Here is a 22,646-nt window from a genome sequence, read left to right as displayed (position 1 = left end):
TCTCTCTCTTGCCTTATCCTGAGACATAGGTAGATAGTGAGAGCCTCTTTATCTTTATCTCAAGATAGATAAGCTCATTTTCTTTATCATGGTAGAGAGAGAGAGAGAGAGAGTGTCTTCGGAAATGCCAGAAAGAACATTAAATCCATCTTCAATTGAATATTTCCTTTTCATTTTCAGTTCACAATTTCGATCAATCGGTACCACTTGCCTGATGCCGCATCGTGTGAGAGGGGGGCCTGGACAAAAGTAATGCTCCTCCAGGTGTTTGTGTGCCTACTCAGTAACGATCCCTCTTCTCATCCCACCCTCTCTCACACACCCCTTTTCTGCACATCTCATTCTCCCTCTACTTCACCCTCACCCACCATATTTACTCTCCCAGTCAGTCTCTATCTCCACCTTCCACCCGTCACTCATGCACTCTCCCAGTCAGTCTCTGTCTCCTACCACCCGTCACTCATGCACTCTCCCAGTCAGTCTCTGTCTCCACCTCCCACCCGTCACTCATGCACTCTCCCAGTCAGTCTCTGTCTCCACTTCCCACCCGTCACTCATGCACTCTCCCAGTCGGTCTCTGTCTCATCCTACCACCCGTCACTCATGCAATCTCCCAGTCAGTCTCTCATCTCTATCTCATTCTCCTTCCACCCACCTCACTCATGCACTCTTCTAGTCAGTCTCTCATCTCCACAAGTCTCCTCCCACCCACCTCGCTTTCATACTCTCTCCTAGTCAGTCTTTTACTATCTCCACCCCGTTCTTCTCTTCCCACCGAACCCACATTCTCTCTTAGTCAGTCTCTCACTATCTCCACCTCCCACCCACTCACACTCTTCCAGTCAGTCTCTCACTTCATCTTGTCCTCAGTCCTCATACACTCCTAGTTAGTCTCTCCACCTTGTTCTCTCTGCCACCCCTTCCATACGCTCTTCTTGTCAGTTTCTCATCTCAATCTCGTTCTCCTTCCACTCACCACTTCCATACGCTCTCCTTGTCAGTTTCTCATCTCAGTCTCGTTCTCCTTCCACTCACCACCTCCATGCGCTCTCCTTGTCAGTCTCTATCTCCATGTTGTTGGTCTCCCTCCTTTCCCTCATTCGTTCTCTCCTGATTAGTCTCTCCATCTCTCCACATCGTTTTGTCTCTCTCTCCCTCTCCTCCCAATCACCTCATTCACTCTCCTCGTCAGTCTCTGTCAATTCGCTTCCCTTGGCCAAACCACGTCATTTATTTATTTATTTACTTATAGTTTGTGGATGAATAAAAGTAAACCTTATTATTCATTTTAATAAAAAGGACAATAACACGAAAAATATTAGCTAATCATCATCATCATCTGGACCTCCTTTCCCACCCAAGGGCAGGGTGAGGATGATAATAATAATAATAATAATAATAATAATAAATTGCCTGGCGATAAAATTAGCTGATAATAATAATAATAAAACAGTAATACCCTGGAGATACAATTAGCTATAAAATAAAAATAATAATAATACCTTAGAGATTAAATTAGCTAAAAACAGTACAATAATAATAATAATAATAATAATAATAATAACAGGCTTGCTAAAGTAATAAATATCCAAATTTATTCATTCGTTCCATCCCTTCAGCACGATAACTAATTTTTTTCCTGTTGCTGCTGAAATTCCCTAACACTTCCTCCTTAGCGATTCAGTCTGCACGTTACTCCTCAATATCCCATTATATGTTGTTAAAGACCACCATGTCCTTATTATCATGTCCTTATTAATACCATGTCCTAATACCATGTCCTGCTTAATACCATGTCCTGATTAATACCATGTCCTTACCTTTCTAATACCATATCCTAATATCATGTCCTTATTAATACCATGTCCTTACTAATACCATGTCCTTATTAATGCCATGTCCTTACTAATTATTGTTCAGGTGTAATAAGCAAAATAAATCGCAAGGGAAAAGGTGTTAAGAAGCCTCCCAAGCCACCTAGAATAACAGGCTTTGATTCTAGGTAAGGATTCTCTGTTCTTTTCTAGTAAGAGATCGTTTAAGAGTCTAGAAATTCATAAGTTGTTTAAAATACGTGGAAATATAAATACGAGACGAAAAAGACACATAGGTAAGAGTATCATCATCACTGCCACCACCATCAGCATTATCACCTTCATCACCATCATCGTCACTACCACCATCATCATCATCATCATTATCACTGTCATCACCATTATCATCACCTTCATCATCACTACCACCATCATCAGCATTATCACAATCATCACCATTATCATCATTACCACCACCACCATCATCACCACCACCACCAACAATCACCATCATCATCATCACCATCATTATCATCAGCATTATCACCATTATCATTACCACTACCACCATCATCATCATCATCATCATCACCATCATCATTTAACACAATCATTTTCAACCAGCCCAACCACCATCATCATCACCACTACCACCAATCACCACCATCATCACCACCATCATCATCATCAATCACCACAATCATTTTCAACATTACCCCAACCATACAAACTACCAACCACCACCATCATCACTGTCATCATCATCACCACCACCATCATCATCACCACCACCATCATCAATCACCATCATAATTTTCAACATTACCCCAACCACACACACTACCAACCACCACCACCATCACCATCACCACTACGGCTTGAGGTTAGTGATGATCCAAGGTCTGTAGGCAGTAACATCGGTGTAGACGGCTGGAACCCCTTTAGTCCCACACCGGAAGTCCAAACCTCGGGACACTATGCCAATCTGAGGGAATTAGATGGTGTTAGAGGGGTGTTAGAGGGTGTAGAAGGGTGTTAGAGGTTGCAGAAGGGTGTTAGAGGGTGTAGAAGGGTGTTAGAGGGTGTAGAAGGGTGTTAGAGGGTGTAGAAGGGTGTAAAAGGGTGTTAGAGGGTGTAGAAGGGTGTTAAAGGGTGTTTGAAGGGTGTTAAAGGGTGTTAGAACGGTTTTAAGGGTGTTAGAACGGTTTTAAGGGTGTCAGAACAGTTTTTAAGGGTGTCAGAACGGTTTTAAGGGTGTCAGAACGGTTTTAAGGGTGTCAGAACGGTTTTTAAGGGTGTTACAACGGTTTTAAGGGTGTCAGAACGGTTTTTAAGGGTGTTACAACGGTTTTAAGGGTGTTACAACGGTTTTAAGGGTGTCAGAACGGTTTTAAGGGTGTCAGAACGGTTTTTAAGGGTGTTAGAACGGTTTTTAAGGGTGTTAGAACGGTTTTAAGGGTGTCAGAACGGTTTTAAGGGTGTCAGAACGGTTTTTAAGGGTGTTAAAGGGTGTTAGAGGGGTGTTAGAGGGTGTAAAATGGTGTTAGAGGGTGTAGAAGGGCGTTAGAGGGTGCAGAAGGGTGTTAGAGGGATATTAGAGGACACTAGAAGGGTGTTAGATGGTGTTAGAGTATTAAGATGGTGTTAGAAGGGTGTAAGATGGGTACTGGAGGGGGTTTCAGGATGTTAGAGGGTATTGGAGGATGTTAAAGGGTGTTAGAAGGGTGTTTAAGGATATTGAAAGGTGTTTGAGGGTACTGGAAAGGTGTTAGATGATGTTGACGGGTGTTAGGAGGGTACTGGAAGGGTGTTTAAAGGGTGTTAGAAGGGTATTGGAAGGGTGTTTAAAGGGTGCTAGAAGGGTATTGGATGGTGTTAGACTATTAGTAGGGTATTTGACGGTGTTAGAAGGGTGTCAGAAAGGTGTTAGAGGGTGTCAGTGAGTGTTAGAAGGATATTAGACTGTGTTAGAGGGGTACTGGGAAATACTGGATGGTAATTCACTCCATTCACTTGCTCTTGGCCCAAATTTTCATCCTTTTGTAGCTTATTTCACACAGCTCAGTAATACACCATAAAACTTAACACAACAGTAGACTAACCAGCGTAGCGGCGAGGCTGCGACGAATAAAGATGGGACCACCGGAGTCTCCCTGGCATGAGTCCTGTTCCCCACCCCCGAAACACAGCTGGGGAGAGAGAGAGAAAAGGTGAGAAAAAGAGAGAGAGAGAGAGAGAGGGAGAGAGAGAGAGAGACAGACAGACAGAGAAAGACATGGCTCTGAAAGTCTCTCTCTCTCTCTCTAAAAAAAAAAAAAAAGTCTTCTACTGTTAGGGTACATACTGTTGGGCTGGGCTTGCCTTGTACAATATCTATAAATTTGCTTGGGTAAATAAACTCAGCAATAATAATAATAATAATAATAATAATAGTATCTAAAGGCCCCCCAAAGGAAGAAATCACACCAGCCACAAGCTGATACATATCTAGCGCGGCTCTGACTATGACCTTGACCTTGACCTACTTTCACCAATTTCGAACTCGTAAGAGATATTCATCACGACTACACACTTGTAAAATTTTGTGGTGATCTCTTGACCGGTTGCGAAGTTATCGTGCTAACAGATACACAGAGACAAACTGAAAACAATACCAACTTCACTATCGTGGCTGGCAATCATAGTAATAATAATAAAAATAATAATAATAATAATAATAATAATAATAATAATAATAATAATAACAATAATAATAATAATCATCATCATCATTATTATCATCATCAGGCTATCATAATCCCACTACTAATTTGTCCTGATACTAGTGTGTTGGTGTAGATCTAGTCACACCAAATCTCGTTCAGCTTAGTTTGTTAAATATATCGTCACAAAAAAATGCTGTGCCACTATATAATCATTTTTAAAAATAATAATAAAACTACTTAATTTTTAAAAGCCCATTATATACCTCTTAGTAAATTCTAAAACTCCCATTATTTACCTGTTCTGGGACAAGTGTGTTGTTGTAGATACGGTTACACTGAGCTTTGTCAAAGTAGGGAAGGCTGGCTTTCTGTAAAATTTGGGCTGACAAACCAGCAGTCTCATTCAACCCCCATCCGGACACGTCAACAGACCGTCTACCTACTAACTGCTGTGCACTCTGGCCCGCTGGAGGGAGGCACAGCGGAAACACGAACTCTGAAAAGGAAATACCCACGTTTGCATTAAAATCTCCAAATTGTGAAAAAAATAAAACAGCTGTCCCTTTCAACTCCTAGCCCATCACCTCAACAACCTGTCTACCTACTAACTCCAGTGCACTCTGGCCCGCTGGAGGGAGGCACAGCGGAAATACGAACTCTGAAAAGGAAATACCCATGTTTGCATTAAAATCTCCAAATTAAATGTGAAAAAATAAGACAGCCCTCCCATTTCACTCCTAGTCCATCACCTCAACAATAAGTGTACCTACTAACTCCACTGCACGAAGGAGAGAGACACATCAGAAATGCAAAATTATGAAAAAGAAATACCCACGTTTGCATTAAAATCTCCGAGGTAAATGTGACAAAAACAAACTTGCCCCATTTCGTTCCTAGCCTGCCACGTCAATGCCCCTTCCTACTAACTCCAGTGCCCATTGGAGAGAGAGAGAGAGAGAGAGAGAGAGAGAGAGAGAGAGAGAGAGAGAGGGGAAATATGAGCTAAGAAAAGGCATTACCCATTCCTGCATTAAAATCTCCGAGGGAAAAATGTGATCATACAGAAAAACCTACTGTCCAATTCAGCCTCCAGCCCTCCACCTCAGCAACCCATCTACCTGCTAACTCCAGTGCTCTCAAATGTGGAGAGGATGGGGAATGACAGACTGACTTGAAGTGTGTATGTGAGTGAGGTGGAGGGGAGGACGAGAAGACAAAGGACGTGATGGAGGGACGAAATGGAAAAATATATGACACAGAGAGGTGTTGGTTGTAGGAAGAGTAGCCAACTGAGCCAAATGGAGGAGGACAGGGCTATGTGGAGGTGACTTGTGGAAAAATATATGACGTAGAAAGGTGTGAGTTGTAGGGAAGGCAGCAAACTGAGCCAAAAGGAGGAGGACAGGGCTACGTGGAGGTGATTTGTGGAAAAATATATGACAGAGAGAGCTGTAAGTTGTAGGAAGAGCAGCCAACTGAGCCAAATGGAGGAGGATAGGGTTATGTGGAGGTGATTTGTTTGTGACCTCTTGCAGGATTAGGGCATCTGGCAATAGATTGACAGATAGACAACCTAATCCCAGGACCAATCTTTCCACTTACGTCCCAGGCTCGCCTTTCTGTCGAGTCGGATGAGGGCAATGTCGTCACTCACTCGGGTCCTCTTGTTGAAGTCCGGGTGAACGATGATCTCAGCTGGCGAAAAGTCCTGCGGGGGAGGGGCACACACCAGGCGACTTCCACTGCCACTGCAATCTCGCTCGGTTCCCAGATTCAGCTCACCCAGTCTAATAACCTGCCTGAAAAATAATAATGACAATAATAATAATAGTGCAACTCCTCCTCCTTTCCCTCCTACTACTACTAATGATGATGATAATAATAAAGTAATAATAATAATAATAATAATAATAATAATAATGCAACTCCTCCTCCTTTCCCTCCTACCACTTTTACTACTAATGATGATGATGATGATAATAATAATAACTAATAATAATAATAATAATAATAATAATGCAACTCCTTTCCCTCCTACTACTTTTACTACTAATGATGATGATGATGATAATAATAATAATAACTAATAATAATAATAATGCAACTCCTTTCCCTCCTACTACTTTTGCTACTAATGATGATGATAATAATAATAAAGTAATAATAAGAATAATAATATTAATAATAATAATAATGCAACTCCTCCTTTCCCTCCTACTACTTTTACTACTAATGATGATGATGATGATGATGATACTATTACTACTACTACTACTAATAATAATAATAAAAATAATAATAATAAGAAGAAGAATACGGTGGTGTGACACTGAATATTTCTGTATGGACACCCACCGTTATTACACATTCTGGGCTGAAATGCATCGCTACTGCACACCCGCGCTGGTTTAAAAATGATGGCGAAGTGTCTGTAGTCTCTCATGGATTTGCAGGATTTCAAGGTTCTACTCGAGGTGTTAATCCCAGGGGGCGGGGATTACTAACTCTCCATCCCTTAGCCTCAGAATCCCTTAAATCCATCTCACGTCTCTATATGGTTTGTTTTGGTTTGAGTTTCCTTATTGTGCCCATTCCATCACTTAATATCATGCCAATCATGCCTATGTGCACGTCTAACACTTGCTATAACAGTGTGTATGTATTTAGTGGATCTGAACTGTTATGAAAGGAAAATTTGGGCTTGCACTAGGGATGTCTTGTGCCAATTTGAAGTCCCATAGGATCTGTGTATTCCTAAACGCGCAATTCCATGATCCCGCGCCATGCCTGATACCAAATAAGCGCAGTAAACAACGAATCAGTGTACACCCCATAAGGCCGCGTATACACCATTCCAATATTGGTTATCCCGGTTATGAGTGTACGAATGCTGCCAGAATAAATCGATAAATGGAAAAATTTAAGGGTAAACTCACAGGGTCAGTCCCAGGGTGAAGGAGGCGTCGATGCAGTGGGCGGCGGTGACGATGTACTGATCGGTGATGAGCGACCCACCACACGCCCATATAGGACTGGTACGAGCTAGGAAAGTGATGATACTCCAGTAATAATAATGATAATAATGATAATAATAATAATAATAATAATAATGGTAATAATAATGAGGGCAATAATGATAATGGTAATAACAATGAGAACAATAATGATAATAATACATGAAGTAGCAGCAGCAGCAGCAGTAGTACCAGCAGTTGTTGTAGTAGTAGCATATAGTATAATATGAAACAATGCATGCTGTTATTTTTTCTATCGCATTTCTCGTCAGCTCTTCGGTCACTCGTAATTTTCGAGAAGAATTTCAGTTTCTCTTCCTCACATCATCCTTGACCTGAGCCCAAATCAGCTCTATGGGGTTGAGCTGGCAATGATAGGGAGGAAGCCGCAGCACCTGGTGACCCGCAGCACCTGGTGACCAGGATTATTGGCGATTTCATCAATTTCAAACAATTGCTTGTCTTTATTTGTCTGTTTCTTTTTTTTTTTTTCACTTGGTGTAGCAGGTCAGCCTTAGTGTGCAGAGGGTTATGAGGGAGGTTGTTTTCAAGAAGCCACTTTATAATTTCTTGTTTTCGTAAGCTCTGTGTTGGTGCTTTATTTATGATTTTGCAGTGGTATGATGCGTTGTCCATTATTATAAGTGACCTGGGCGGGATGTTGGGAAGCATCATCAAAGGCGTTCCAGGAAATGCTGCATGTGACCTCAGGGCAAATGCTCCACCCATCTTGACCTGAGGCCAAACGCACACCTGAACCAGTACGGGTCAGCAGGTGCTCCACTCATGCATTCCCTCCTTCCTCTTCTTTGTTACCATTCATCTCAAGCTATACTCACCCAAGAGTCCCAGCATGTTCCACATACTTTCATAAGAAATGTCGATAGAGAATATACTTTATATGAGCGCGCGTGCGCGTGCGCGTGCGTGTGTGTGTGTGTGTGTGTGTGTGCGTGTGCGTGTGCGTGCGCGTCTAAGATGAATGGGAAATTTTGAAACCTGTCTTAGATAGTTTTTAAAATATTAATACAACAGTCATGTAAGTTGCTAAAAGTTACACATAAGAATATACTGCAAGAAGACAGGATAACTGCAGTAGACCTTTTGGTTCATGCTAGGCAGCTCCAACAGGAATAAGACTAATCTATGAGAATAACACAAGGATAGCACAGAAGAAGGCTCTCCACAGATAATAAAGACACACACACATGCACCTACACCTACACGCGCGCGCGCGCACACACACGCACGCACACACACACACACACACACACACACACACACACACACACACACACACGCACACACACTCTCTCTCTCTCTCTCTCTCAGGAGAGTAGGGAGAAGGGAAGGGCTTGAGGAAAGAGGGGGATAATCCTTCAAAGGTCACCTGCGTTCTGCGTTTGACCCAGACTTGGGACGGAAAATACAGGTTTCTCTCCGCCAGCTTATATGGAACAGACTATAGTAGCAGTAGTAGTAGCAGTAATAGTAGTAGTAGTAGCAGCAGTAGTAATAGTAGTAGTAGTACTCACAGTTATAGCCAAGTAAGGCCATCCAGGACAGGGGTTGGGTAACTTCAACATCTTCTCCTCTAACAACTGAGGGCACCAGCTGACCACCCCCGCCAATCAAGGAATCCCCGAGGCCAGGCTTAATCACCGCCGGCTGGACGGAGAGGCTGGGGCCCTGTGGACTCCCTTGCCTTCTGACCAGGGATGGGGAGGTGGGTGTGCGGCGTGAGGTGTATCGTCCACAGGTGTCCGGCAGTAGTGCTTCCCCGTCTACTGGTTTAGTGTTGTTGACCGGCAGTGTGATGGCACCTGCACCTGGACAACACACCTGCGGAAATAATGATAATAATAATAACTAGAATGGCACTCAGTAGAGCCTATACCTCCGCCAACGCCCTATCTGGCAATGTTAAAGATTCTCACGCACACACACACACACACACACACACACACACACACACACACACACTAAATACATACATATATAATTAAGCCTTTACATACACAGACTCATATTCCAAGATGCAAATTACACACACACACACACACAAACACACACACACTAAATACATACATACATAATTAAGCCTTTACATACACAGACTCATATTCCAAGATGCAAATTATACACACACACACACACACATACACACACACACACACACACACACACACACACTGAATACATACATACACAAGGCCATATACAAACTTACATGGACAAACTCATACTCCAAGATGCAAATTATATACACACACACACACACACACACACACACACACACACACACACACACACACACTAAAGAAACACATATACACAAACTTACACAGACCAACTCATATTCCAAGATGCAAATTACAGACACACCCACCCACCCACCCACCCACACACACTCACCCTGACATTCCTGCGGTCTCTGTCACAAATGGCGCCTTGGATCCTACGTAGGGTGGCGGGGTCGGACCTTCGGAGTAACTGCTGAAAGCTCCTGCAGGTGCGTAAAGGAGTGCAGGGCTCTGTGGGACGGCATCTGGAGGCTGTTGAGAAGAGAGTGAGATTTACTGGTGTTTTATTTTACACACACACATACACACACCATCACTGTTTTATTTATTTATTTAATTTACACCCACACACCCACACCCACACACCACTATCATCATCATCATTTACTACACACACACACACACACACACACACACACACACACACACACACACCATCATCATCATCAATTACTGCACGCACACACACACACACACACACACACACACACACACACACCATCATCATCATCAATTACTGCACGCACACACACACACACACACACACACACACACACACACACACACACAATCACTGATTTATTTATTTTTTTATTTTACACACACACACACACACACACACACACACACACACACACACACACACAGATACACACACACACACACACACACACACACACACCATCACTGCTTTATTTATTTATTTATTTATTTTACACACACACACACACACACACACAGCATCATCATCATTTACCCCCAGATCAGTATTACTTATTTATTTACTTATTTATGGAGGGGGGAGAGGGAGGGGGAGGCCAAGGATGAGATGGAGGGATGGAGTGGAGAGGGCGGGGGAGGCCAAAGGATGAGATGGAGTGGAGAAGTATATGAGAGAGGGGGTTGTGAGCTGGAAGCAGGGCAATGAAATGGCGGGGAACAGAGGAACATGGAGACGATTTGTTTGTGGTCACCCGTACGGGATTAAGGCGTCTGGCAATAGATAGATAGTTATTTTTTTTAAACAGATAAATAAAGGAAGGAAAAACAAATAAAAAGAAGCCTTCAATATACTCAGTACAGTTTTCCATCTCTTAAAAACCATGATCTCCATGATAACCAGTTTTACATTCCGCTTCAGTACCATGATCATAATAAACAAGCTCCGTAACACCTCTTCCTTAGCGATTTATTCTTAGTTCACCTTAACACCCTTTTGGAAATTGTATCGCTTTAATATCGTTATAGTTTGAATAAAAGGATATAAGGTGTAAGGTGGAGAATGATTCGCTTAGGAAGAGGTGTTACGTCATCTACCAAGGTCCCGTAACACCTCTTCCTTAGCGATTTATTATACAGTGCACCTTAACATCCTCTTAGAAGGTATATGCGGCTTTAATATCGATATACTTTGAAAAATGAAAATACGGTATAATATGCAAGAATAAGTTGCTAAGGAAGAGGTGTTAGGTAATATTCCAAGGTCACGACTCAGGGTACGACTCACCTTGCCTCACCTCCCTCCCTGCCTCCACCACCACCATCACCACCATCATCACCGTCATCACCACACCGACTTTCATCCTCATCTGTGGAATAGTAGTAATATCATCATCATCATCATCATCACCACACCGACCTTCATCCTCATATCATCATATCATCATCACACTGACTCTCATCTTCATCATCATCGTCATCACCATCAGCATCAGCATCAGCAGCATCACATATTCGGATCCTCATCTGTTGAACATCATCATCATCATCATCACCACATCGCCTCATCCTCATTTGTACATCACTATCAGTATCATCACCAATCATCATCATCATGTACTCGCATCCTCATCTGTCGAATATCATCATCATCATCACACTGACTCCCATCCTCATCTGTTGAATATCATCACCATCATCATCACACCGACCTTTATCCTCATCTGTTTAGTAGCATCATCATCACACAGACTCTCATCCATATCTGTTGAATATCATCACCACACCTTTCCTCGGTCAGCTGTGGTATAGTAGTAATATCATCACTCATCATCACACCATCATCTGTCGAATATCATCACCATCCCCCTCATCTTGATCCTCCTCCACCTCCTCACCACCATCATCACCACATCGACTCATCCGCATCTGCCAAATGTCATCACCACCCTCCTCATCTTGATCCTCCTCATCATCATTCACCATCATCATCACCATCACATCGATTCATCCGCATCTGTCGAATGTCATCACCACCCTCCTCATCATTATTCACCATCATCATTATCATCACAATGACGTGAAGGCGCCGCTCTCTTGGCATTGTGATTTTAAGGACTGCAGGATTTAGATTTCACGAATTACAGTTTTTCGAAATGTTATATAGAAGAGGCATTGGGCTTGGTTGGGATTAAATCGAAAGTAGGCTTGCTTATGAGTCCTAATTTCAAAATATAACACCACCGCTATACAACATACCGGAAAAAAAATAAATAAATAAATAAAATAATCCGTGAAATCTAAATCCAGCACAGACTGAAACGATGCCGAACTTCACATACCTAGAAGGCACTCAGCAGAGCGTATACCTCCGCCAACGCCCTATCTCGTAATTCAAGGTGTGAAAAAAAAAAAAAAATCCTGGATCCGCACCTTTATACGGATCCGCACCAAAATTTAATGGAGTGTATTCTGCACCAAGGCCCACTCTGCTACCAATTTTCGTGGAAATCAGTCCGGTAGTGTTTGTGTAATCTTGCTCACAAACAAACCAACAAACATACAAACGGACAGGGGTGAAACATAACCTCTTCGGCGGAGGTAAATATAATGGCCAAGATGTATTTTTTTTTTCTTCAATCTAGCTGCCTCCAGACGATTTTATTGAGCTTAGAACTCGTACTGAAGGGGTAATGGCGATATCTAACCCCTCAGTTCGAAAAGTTTCCTCATGAATAAAATCGTCTCTAGATATCAATAAAAATGCGTCATCGGATGGAAAAGTCTACCCAAAAATGTCAATCATCTTTTTAAATGCCTAATGATATCTATATTTTACGAAATACAAAACTTTTATAATCACCAAACTATACTGTATCATGTATGTAAGTCAAAGTCACCAACCATTGCAGGAATGTTGATAGTACACGGCAGGAACTAACACAACATCCACACTCCACCACCTGATGTCCCACTGAAGGTTCTTTGGGGGATTTCGCTGTTTATATAAAGCTGGGCAAATCCAGGAAATGTTGCCACATCTTACTATCGTAATAATAACAGCACTGAATATATATAGATAGATAGATAGATAGATATAGATATAATCAACATCGAAATATGGATAATCAAGGGAATTTGTGGAGGAACATATATAGATTATTAGAACGTTCATGGTCACCTTTTGCAGAAGTAAGGCGTCTGGCAATAAATAGATAGATGAAAGCTATACCAATCATTGTTAAACTCCTTTCGGCGGACGAGTATACCGTATCCACCCAAACTTCCTAAACACACACACACACATTAATCATTTCTAATATACCACACATCCGCTTAGTCTGGAAAGAGTTTACAGGTTATTTCAAGATTCATTTCGGCGAACAGGTTATAAGGAATCCAACCCAACAAGTTTTAAAATAATTCTTAACACACATCGTCCACTTCTAAATCATGGCGAAATCTCAGTTGACCCCATAATATTTCCGAATTTAATTAGCTCTTCCGTATACTCAGACCGGCCATGAAAGTTTTCCTACTACAGTATGTTGCTCCGGGATTTCCAGCAACTTTCTCTCTCTCTCTCTCTCTCTCTCTCTCTCTCTCTCTCTCGTCGGCAAACTGGTTCCAGGATTATTTATTTATTTATTTATTTTTTTGCTGCTGGACTTTTTTTTTTTGTCTGAGCTGCTTATGTAAGTTTAGTTTTCATCCTGTTTATGTTCTTGTTTTAGGGAAGTTGTTTGTTTACCGTTTTTCTTCCTGTTTGTTTATTTTGCTTGCCTCCGTGTGTGTTTGTCTCTCTCGCTTTAATGTCATTTGTTTATTTCGTTTGTCTCTTGCTTTAGATGTTTGCTTAGCTTTTATTCTGTTTGTTTTTGTTTAGCTGTGTGTGTTATTTTATTTATGTCTGAGTATTTGCATTTTAGACTTTCGCTCCAGCCATCATCATCATCATCATCATCATCGGGGAAAGGAAGACGGAAGGAGGGAAGACAGAAGGAAGGAGGAAGGAGGGAAAAAGGGAGGAAGGGAAGGAGAAAGGAGGAAGGGAGGAAAGGAGGAAGGAATCCAAAGACCATGACTAGTATTCTCATCGGAGATCTCTAACACCTCTTCCTAAGCGATTTATTTTTGGATATGAGTGATTAATATCCTTTTGTACCATAGTTAAGGAGAGTATGGCGATGGGGGAAGGATTTATGGAAGAAGAGTGCAGTAAGGTGAAATAAACAAAGTAAATCGCTTGGGAAAAGGTGTTCGGGCCCATGGCAACACACGAGCCGTAAGTCATGTATTCAGGAGGGTACACCGCACATTCTAAGACAAATAAATAAATAAAGAATAAAATAAATAAATAAACAATAAAATAAATGATAAAATAAGATGTTTATTATTGCGAAGGTAATATTTAATCTATATAAACAATCCCTCAGGAAGCGATAAAAAAAACGTAAACATTGTACCCATGTTAAAAAAAAAAGCAGCAACTTCGGAGAAAATAAAAATTCGGTTTTGAGCTCGTTAAGATGTTCCCTTTGGAGCTGGCGATTCGCGGAAGAGAGTGAAGGTGACACAGTGCTTTCGAGGTAAAAGTAAAAGATAAAAATAAAGGAGGATAGAAAGAAAGACTAAAGAAGGAAAGAAACGAAAATGAAAACTTGCTTCTCGTATCCTGCGTCCACCTTATAATTTGTTTTAATATTTATGGTTTACTGTCAATGGCCGCAAAGGGGTAAGGATTTTTTATTTACTTTTTCTTCAAGGGCTAAAGGCACCCATCTGTAGTTGTAGTAATAGTAGTAGTAGTAGCAGAAGCGGTGGTAGTGGTGATAGCAGTAGTTGTTGTTGCAGTATCACCACCACCACCTCAACCACTATTACTGCTACTACTATTACAACAGCAAAAACTACTACTACTACTACTACCATCCTGTAACTAAACAAGCCCGTCTGACTAATGCGCTGAGGCAAGGCCGTTAAGAAGCACACAATACCTGGGGAAGACCGTATGGATGAGATAATATGGGAATTTCCGGACAGGTGTGGTGATGTACAGGTAGAGACGTCCATACATACATACATACATACTTACATACATACATACGTACAGTACATACATATATACATTCAAACATACATACATACATACACACAATAATTATATACATACATACATACACACATACATACATATATACATACATACATACATACAGGAGTACAGGTTGATAGAGAGATAGATAGAAAGTGATATATGCACAGATGTAAGGACAAAAAGATAGATTTACACATACCGTACATATATATACATGCATACATACATACATACATATAAAAGAACGGGTAGACATATACATACATACAGACAGAAGACAGACAGACAGACAGACAACGGTACTGTAGTTAGGTAAATATATAAGTAAACTGAGAGGTAGCTCTCTCTCTCTCTCGCTCTCTCTCTCTCTCTCTCTTTAGATATATATATATATATATATATATATATATATATATATATATATATATATATATAGATAGATAAACAGGCATAGATAGACAGGCAGATAGATGGACTGATAAACAAATAGATAGATAGATAGATATTTAGATAGGCAGACAGATGGATAGATAAACAGGTAGATAGATAAATAGACAGACAAAATAGATAGATAGATAAATGACAGGTTGTGGCATGGACGAGTACGCTCAGTAAACAGGTAGACAGATATACAGCATAGACAGGTAGATAGACAGATAGATAAATGGATAGATAGATGGATAAATAAATAGATAAATAGATAGGTAGATAGATATATAGTATAGACAGGTAGATAGACAGATAGATAAATGGATAGATAGATGGATAAATAAATAGATATATAGATAGGTAGATAGATATAGATAGACAGATAGACTTTAATTACATAAGGGTATACAAACAAACACAAGAATAAGTAAATAGATAAAGATTTAGATTAAGTTTCTCTCTCTCTCTCTCTCTCTCTCTCTCTCTCTCTCTCTCTCTCTCTCTCTCCATTGCTTCCAACATCATAAACTGGATTCTTTCCTCTCATCACCATCATCATCATCATCATCATCATCACCATCATCAACATTACAGTCACCACCACCACTACCACCACCACATCAGCAGCAGCAGCATCGTCATCATCATCATCCTCACCATCATCTTCGTCATCCTCCTCCTCTTCCTCCTCCTCACCATGATCATCACAATCATCATCATCATCATCCTCTTCCTCCTCATCATCACCACCACGATTACTATCACCACCACCACCACCACCAACATCATCATCACAACCCTTCTTCCTACCCACCACCATCACCACCACCACCACCATCATCATCATCACCACCACCTTCTCTCCTAAAAAAAAAAAAGAAAAAAAAAGTGATAAGCATGGTCTAATTTCCAGAGAGAGAGAGAGAGAGAGAGAGGGAGAGAGAGGGACGCCTTCACGTGGTGGCACTGATATAACCGGGCGGATCCACTGCCTGGTTATACACACGTCCCTCAACTCCCTCCCTATCCCCAGAAAGGACGATGGTGGACTGCAATAGGAGGGCAATATAAGTCTGAAGTCCACTGGGTTTATTCATACTCTCCTACTCAGTCTCTCACTCTCTGCCTCGTTCTCGGTCCCGCTCTCCTTCTTCCCCACATACTCATACACTTTCCTCTCTCTCTCTGTCTGCCTCTCTCTCTCTCTCTCTCTCTCTCTGTCTGCCTGTCTTTCTCGTCCTCTCTGTGTCTGTCTGCCTCTCTCTCTCTCTCTCTCTGCCTGTCTTTCTCATCCTCTCTGTGTCTGTCTGCCTGTCTTTCTCATCCTCTCTGTGTCTGTCTGCCTCTCTCTCTCTCTCTCTCTGTCTGCCTGTCTTTCTCATCCTCTCTGTGTCTGTCTGCCTCTCTCTCTCTCTCTGCTTGTCTTTCTCATCATCTTTGTGTTTGCCTCTCTCTCTTTCCCTGTGTCTTTGTCTCTCTCTCACACTCTCTGTCTGTCTGTCTGTCTGTCTGCCTGTCTCTCTGTCTGTCTGTCTCTCTGTGTCTGCCTGTCTCTCTCTCCCTGTTTGTGTCTTTCTCTCCTTGTCTGTCTGTCTGTCTGTCTGTCTCTCTGTCTCTGTCTCTGTCTCTCTCTCTCTCTCTCTCTCTCTCTCCACATGGCATAACCACATTATTTTAAGAAAGTAAATAAACAAAAAAACACATTTTTTTCTCTACTTTAATAACCAATATTATCTGTGGTAAGTAGAGTGCTCACCATCCACTCACCTGATGTAGCGCTATCTTCCAAGTAACTACAATGAGTGAGAAGCCTAATAGTTTCCCATAACCCGGAAACCACTGTCTACATAGGGTGATAAATAAATATGCCTGGTTGTTTAGTGGGTCAGGGCGCTTCAACTAGGCATTAAGGGTTAACATTCGAGGGTTGGTTGATGTTTACTGATGTTTCTGGCCTTTGGTTCCTTCTTCCTTGCATAAAAAAAATGCCGCTCAGGGATGCACGAGGCTGGTCATACTTAAAACGTCTAATTAGCCTTGCCCAGGGTCCCTATGCTTCAGATGCGACAAAAAGAGAGAGAGAGAGAGAGAGAGAGAGAGAGAGAGAGTGAGTGAGAGAGAGAGAGAGGAGAGGATGAGATAGGATTGGAGAGGACAGGATAAGATAAGGCAGGATTGGATAGGACAGGATAAGATAAGGCAGGATTGGATAGGACAGGATAAGATGAGGCAGGATTGGATAGGAGAGGATAAGATAAGGCAGGATTGGATAGGACAGGATAAGATAAGGCAGGATTGGATAGGACAGGATAAGATAAGGCAGGATTGGATAGGAGAGGATAAGATAAGGCAGGATTGGATAGGACAGGAAAGGACAGAATAAGACTGGAGAGGAGAGGAGGAGAGAAGAGACAAGGACAGGACTAGATAGGATAGGACAGGACTGGATAAGATAGGGTAAGATTGGATAGGATGGGAAGAGATGGGACAGGCTAGGATGATGATGATGATGACGGAAAAGCAACATAAAATAAATATCATAGACTGGCCAAAAAAATAAATACATACATAAAGCTTAAAATGTAAATACTCAAGCTTGCCACCAGACAATTCCCTTGGACAAGGCCTGAGAATGCCTTTGTCACTGAGTTACTGCATTACTGAAGACTTACACGAATCCGACCCGGGCACCAACACCAGCAAACAAGCCTATGTTGTTGTTTTGAACAGTGCTATCTCTCATGTCAGACTATAGAAAATACATCATACATCACTAAAAACAAGAACAATACATGAATAAAAACAAATACAACTCAGTGAGAAGTTTGGAGACCCCTATCAACTTATTCTGGCGTGAGAGACAGGGGGCTCGGGTGGCGGCATCCGGTGTGGCGAGATATTTTGACTCCTTGGCCTGTATTATCAAGCAAGGAGGTTCCCTAACACCACTTCCTTAACGATTTATTTTCCAGACTACCTACTAACATCCTCTTTTTTGCTGCTTGTATCATTTTAATACATAGATTGCATGAATTACACAGAATATAGTAATGAGGCAGAATCACAAGTAAACCAACAAAGAAGAGGTGTTAGTAAGCTTCCTAACTACATCAGAATACCGTCCCCTGCCTCTCTTGACCCCAAATCACACTCAATATGGCTGTGGCGTTGTGTGGGGTTTCCCAGTACTCCTTACCCTCTCTCTTTCCTGCCAATCCTTCCTCTTGACTGATGTGTAGAAAATATATACATCCATGTTGCTTAGTCAGGCCTCTTGGAATGTCCGAAAAACAAGAGCGAAGTGTTCTAATTTACCTTCGCTAGTCTATCTATCTATCTATTGCCAGACGCCTTAATCCCGTATGGGGTGGCCACAAACAAATCGCCTCCATGTCGCCCTGTCCCCCGCCATTTCACTGCCCTGCTCCCAGCTCACACTCCCCTCTCTCATATACCTCTCCACTCCATGGCTATTGTCACATGATTTTATCCAGGACGGGGGGATACTATGATGGTCTTTTTACTGGAGGAGGTGTAAATTCAGCTTATAAGAAATCCTATATATTTAAAAAGAGTTAAAACCTGTCCACATTAACTCCTTCACCACTATATTTATCTTATTCTTCCTTCGACCACAGCCGTTCGTCTTTTACAGGTACAGTACACTCACGACCATCATGCAATTTTAAATCAACCCACGACCATCATGCAATTTTAAATCAACCCAAGGAAGGACTTCAGGAATTTTAATAATAATAATAATAATAATAATGATAATAATAATAATATGATAATAACAATAATAATATCTTGGACTTTTGATCCTTGTAAGTGCCCGTTCTTCCAAAGTCAATCACAGGCACTCGAGACGCATTTACTCCTTTACAACAAGAACTGGTAGTAATAATAATAATAATAATAATAATAATAATAATAATAATAATCTGGTCTTTAGCATCTCTTAAGCACCCGTTCTTCCAAAGGCATTCACAGGCGCTCGAAACGCATTTACTCCTCTCCGGCAAGAATTAAGGCTTGAGGTTGCTGATGATCCAGGGCCTGTAGGCGGTGACATCAGTGTACACGGCAGGGATCCCTTTAGAGGCGCATCGGAAGTCCAGACCGCGAGACACCAACCCAACCTGGGGGAATTGGAGGGTACTAGAGGGTACTGGAAGGGAACTGGAAGAAGGTAGAGGGTACTGGAAGGGCATTAGAAGGTATTAAGGGATTACTGGAACGTACTGGAGGGTACTGGGAGGTTTTGGAGAGCATCAGGATCATTATATCTCATAGCTGAAATTCAGACTGCGAGACGACAAACCAACTGGGGGAACTGGAGGATGTTAGAGGGTACTGGAAGGGTATTGGAAGGTACTAAGGGGTTATTGAGAGGTACTGGAGGGTATTGGAAGGAACTAGGGGTATTTGAGAGGTGCTGGAGGGTATTAGAAGGTACTAGGGGGTTTTGGCAGGGTATTACAAGGCAGTAGGGGGCTATTGAGATATGCTGGAGGGTACTGGGGAGTACTGGAGGGTATTAGGACGTATTGGAGAGTATTAGGACGTATTGGAGGGTATTAGGATGTATTGGAGGGTATTAGGATGTATTGGGAGGTACTGGAGGGTACTAGGAGGTATTAGAAGGTACTGGAGAGTATTGGGAGGCATTGGAGGGTTACTTAGATGGTACTGGTGGGTATAGGAGGCATTACGTCCCAAAGCAAAAAATATATATATATATAAATAAATAAATAAATAAAATAAAAATATCCAGAGAGACACCAACCAAACTGACAGAAATATGAAGTATTTTGGACAAGGGAAGGTTATGGTGTAATACGCAAAATAAATCACCGAGGAAAAGGCATCACGACGCCGCCTACACCACCCAGAACACACTCCTGAATCCCTCCTTTACAAAATAATAATAATAATAATAATAATAATAATAAAGTTTAAACAGGATGTTGTTGATCGTGTGTTTGTGAGTAAGGGTTGAAGGCTGTAAGTGCCATTCAACAGTTCACAAGCACCTTTTACTCAGCGATTTATTCTGTATCATACACCTTAGCATCCTCTTCTCTGTCACTGATGCAAGATAGGTCGATACAAAAATGATTTAAATGGGAGAGGAGACGGTTCGGGTGTAATTCGCAAAATAAATCACTAAGAAACAGGCACTAAGAAACCGGTGAAACATATAATCCGTGCTCAGTATTAAGGTGTAATCGGCAAAATAAATCACTAAGAAACAGGGACTAAGAAACCCACGTGACATACAACCCGGGCTCAATATTAAGGTGTAATCGGCAAAATAAATCACTAAGAGACAGAGACTAAGAAACCCCAGTGACGTAAAACCAGGTGTAATAGGAAAAATAAATCACTAAATAATTTGTGTTCAGTACTAAGGTCTAATCGGCAAAATAAATCACTAAGAAACAGGCGCTAAGACACCCTCGCGACATAAAACCCGGGCTCCGTACTAACCAGCGTCGCGGCGAAGTTGCGGCGAATAAAGATGGGACCGCCGGAGTCCCCCTGGCAGGAGTCTTGTGCCCCACCCCCGAAGCAGATCTGTGGAGAGAGAGAATGCGGTAGGAGATGGTGCAAAGTCTGTCCTCATCCATCTGTCTATCTATCTGTCTATCCATCCATCCATCAATCTGTCTATGCACCCATCCGCCCATTCATCTGTCTATCCCTTCATTGATCCATGCCACCAACCATCCATCTATCCATCTATCATTCATCCATCCATCCATTTATCCGTTCATTCATTCACCCATCCATCCGTCCATTTATCCATCCATTCATCCATCCATCCATCACCTTTTGTGTGCCATCAGCAGCGTAGTGTCCCGGGGCTAGGCTACGATCCCAACACTTAGGTAGGTCCATGTTGCTTTCAGTTACGTAAGATATAGGCCTATCTTTTGAGGCCTGGTTTGCTTAATATCCATAAATAACTAAAGATATTATGAAAAGTAAATCAATAGGACAAGCCCCTGTTATCAATCTTTTCCAGGACATGCATGGAAAAATTGTGCGGCTTTCACAATTAGGTTAAATATTCTTTTTTTTCTCTCTTTTTTTGTAATATCCATAAGTAAGGCTAAGTAACCAAGCTTAATGGTCGTAGGTGGAGGCAACATGATCCACTCACGTGATGTAGTGCTGCCTACTTCTTCCTTCACCTATTTCATTCTTTTTCTGTCTGCCCTCCTCTCATCTTGTTTCTTCCATTCTTTGTCACATTTTATTACTCCTCTTTCCACTTCAGGTGACTCTACATTGACTGACAAGTCTAACGACTTCCAGTAACCTTGGAAACCGTTTACAACGTTGGATGGTAACCATATAACCAAACAATGGGGTAATGTGAAGCTTACTATGGTACCCCTATTAACTGGGTGAATATGCAAATGTAGCATTCATCCAGGAACCAAACTTCCACACTCTGCCCTGGGCCTCACTGTGGTGAGGTGGTATCTACTGCAAGAGAACATTGGTTCACTGCATGGGATGGCCCTGCGGGGTAAATTGCTTGCCTGTTGTTGATGGGTCTCCTCAGCTAAACAGACAAGGGTTACTCAAACACAACGCTTAATAATAATGAAAACTCATAAGGTTGCACAACATAATTACAAAACCTATTAAAGAATACGATTGTTACTAACCTGTTCTGGGACAAGTGAGTTGTTGTAGATGGGGTTACACTCAGCTTTGTCCACGTGGGGAAGGCTGGCTGTCTGCAAAATCTGTGCTGACAAACCTGCCGTCTCGTTCAACCCCCAACCGGCCACAACAACAAACTGAGTACCTATCAAGTCCAGCGCACTCTGACCCGCAGGGGGTAGACACAGCGGGGACACGAATGCTGAAATGGAAACACCCACATGCAGGTTAAAATCTCCAGGGTAAAATCTCAGAGGGGAAACATGGCCTGCTTCTTTAAACTCTTTCGTACATAATTTCTTATCTTTTATTTTGGGAGGGAGACACAGTGGAGACACGAATACTGAAAAGGAAATACCCACGTGTGTGTTAAAATCTCCAGG

At 41.8% G+C, this 22,646-nt stretch overlaps 2 protein-coding genes across 2 annotated transcripts in view; both read right to left on the bottom strand.

The window, feature by feature from the left end:
* Window positions 1-1,850: 1,850 nt before the first annotated feature.
* LOC145390626 (phenoloxidase-activating factor 3-like) overlaps window positions 1,851-22,646 on the bottom strand; it is a 23,262-nt gene continuing 2,466 nt past the window's right edge. Inside the window, exons 3-6 of the mRNA XM_080265420.1 lie at window positions 6,122-6,318; window positions 4,816-5,015; window positions 3,917-4,003; window positions 1,851-2,799 (exon numbers count right to left, since the gene is read on the bottom strand). Coding sequence (XP_080121546.1) covers window positions 2,686-2,799; window positions 3,917-4,003; window positions 4,816-5,015; window positions 6,122-6,318 — 598 coding nt within the window. The 3' untranslated portion in view covers window positions 1,851-2,685. The remainder of the gene's footprint in view (window positions 2,800-3,916; window positions 4,004-4,815; window positions 5,016-6,121; window positions 6,319-22,646) is intronic.
* Window positions 19,534-22,646, bottom strand: part of LOC145390565 (phenoloxidase-activating factor 3-like) — a 4,690-nt gene continuing 1,577 nt past the window's right edge. The window contains exons 3-5 of the mRNA XM_080265380.1: window positions 22,266-22,465; window positions 21,076-21,162; window positions 19,534-19,724 (exon numbers count right to left, since the gene is read on the bottom strand). Coding sequence (XP_080121506.1) covers window positions 19,611-19,724; window positions 21,076-21,162; window positions 22,266-22,465 — 401 coding nt within the window. The 3' untranslated portion in view covers window positions 19,534-19,610. The remainder of the gene's footprint in view (window positions 19,725-21,075; window positions 21,163-22,265; window positions 22,466-22,646) is intronic.

Source organism: Coenobita brevimanus, chromosome 15, assembly GCF_032717465.1.
Source record: "Coenobita brevimanus isolate Jiangsu-jjx chromosome 15, ASM3271746v2, whole genome shotgun sequence".
NCBI lineage: Eukaryota > Metazoa > Arthropoda > Malacostraca > Decapoda > Coenobitidae > Coenobita > Coenobita brevimanus.
The sequence above is the reverse complement of the archived record's forward strand: the minus strand, read 5'-3'. Positions and strand labels throughout refer to the sequence as shown.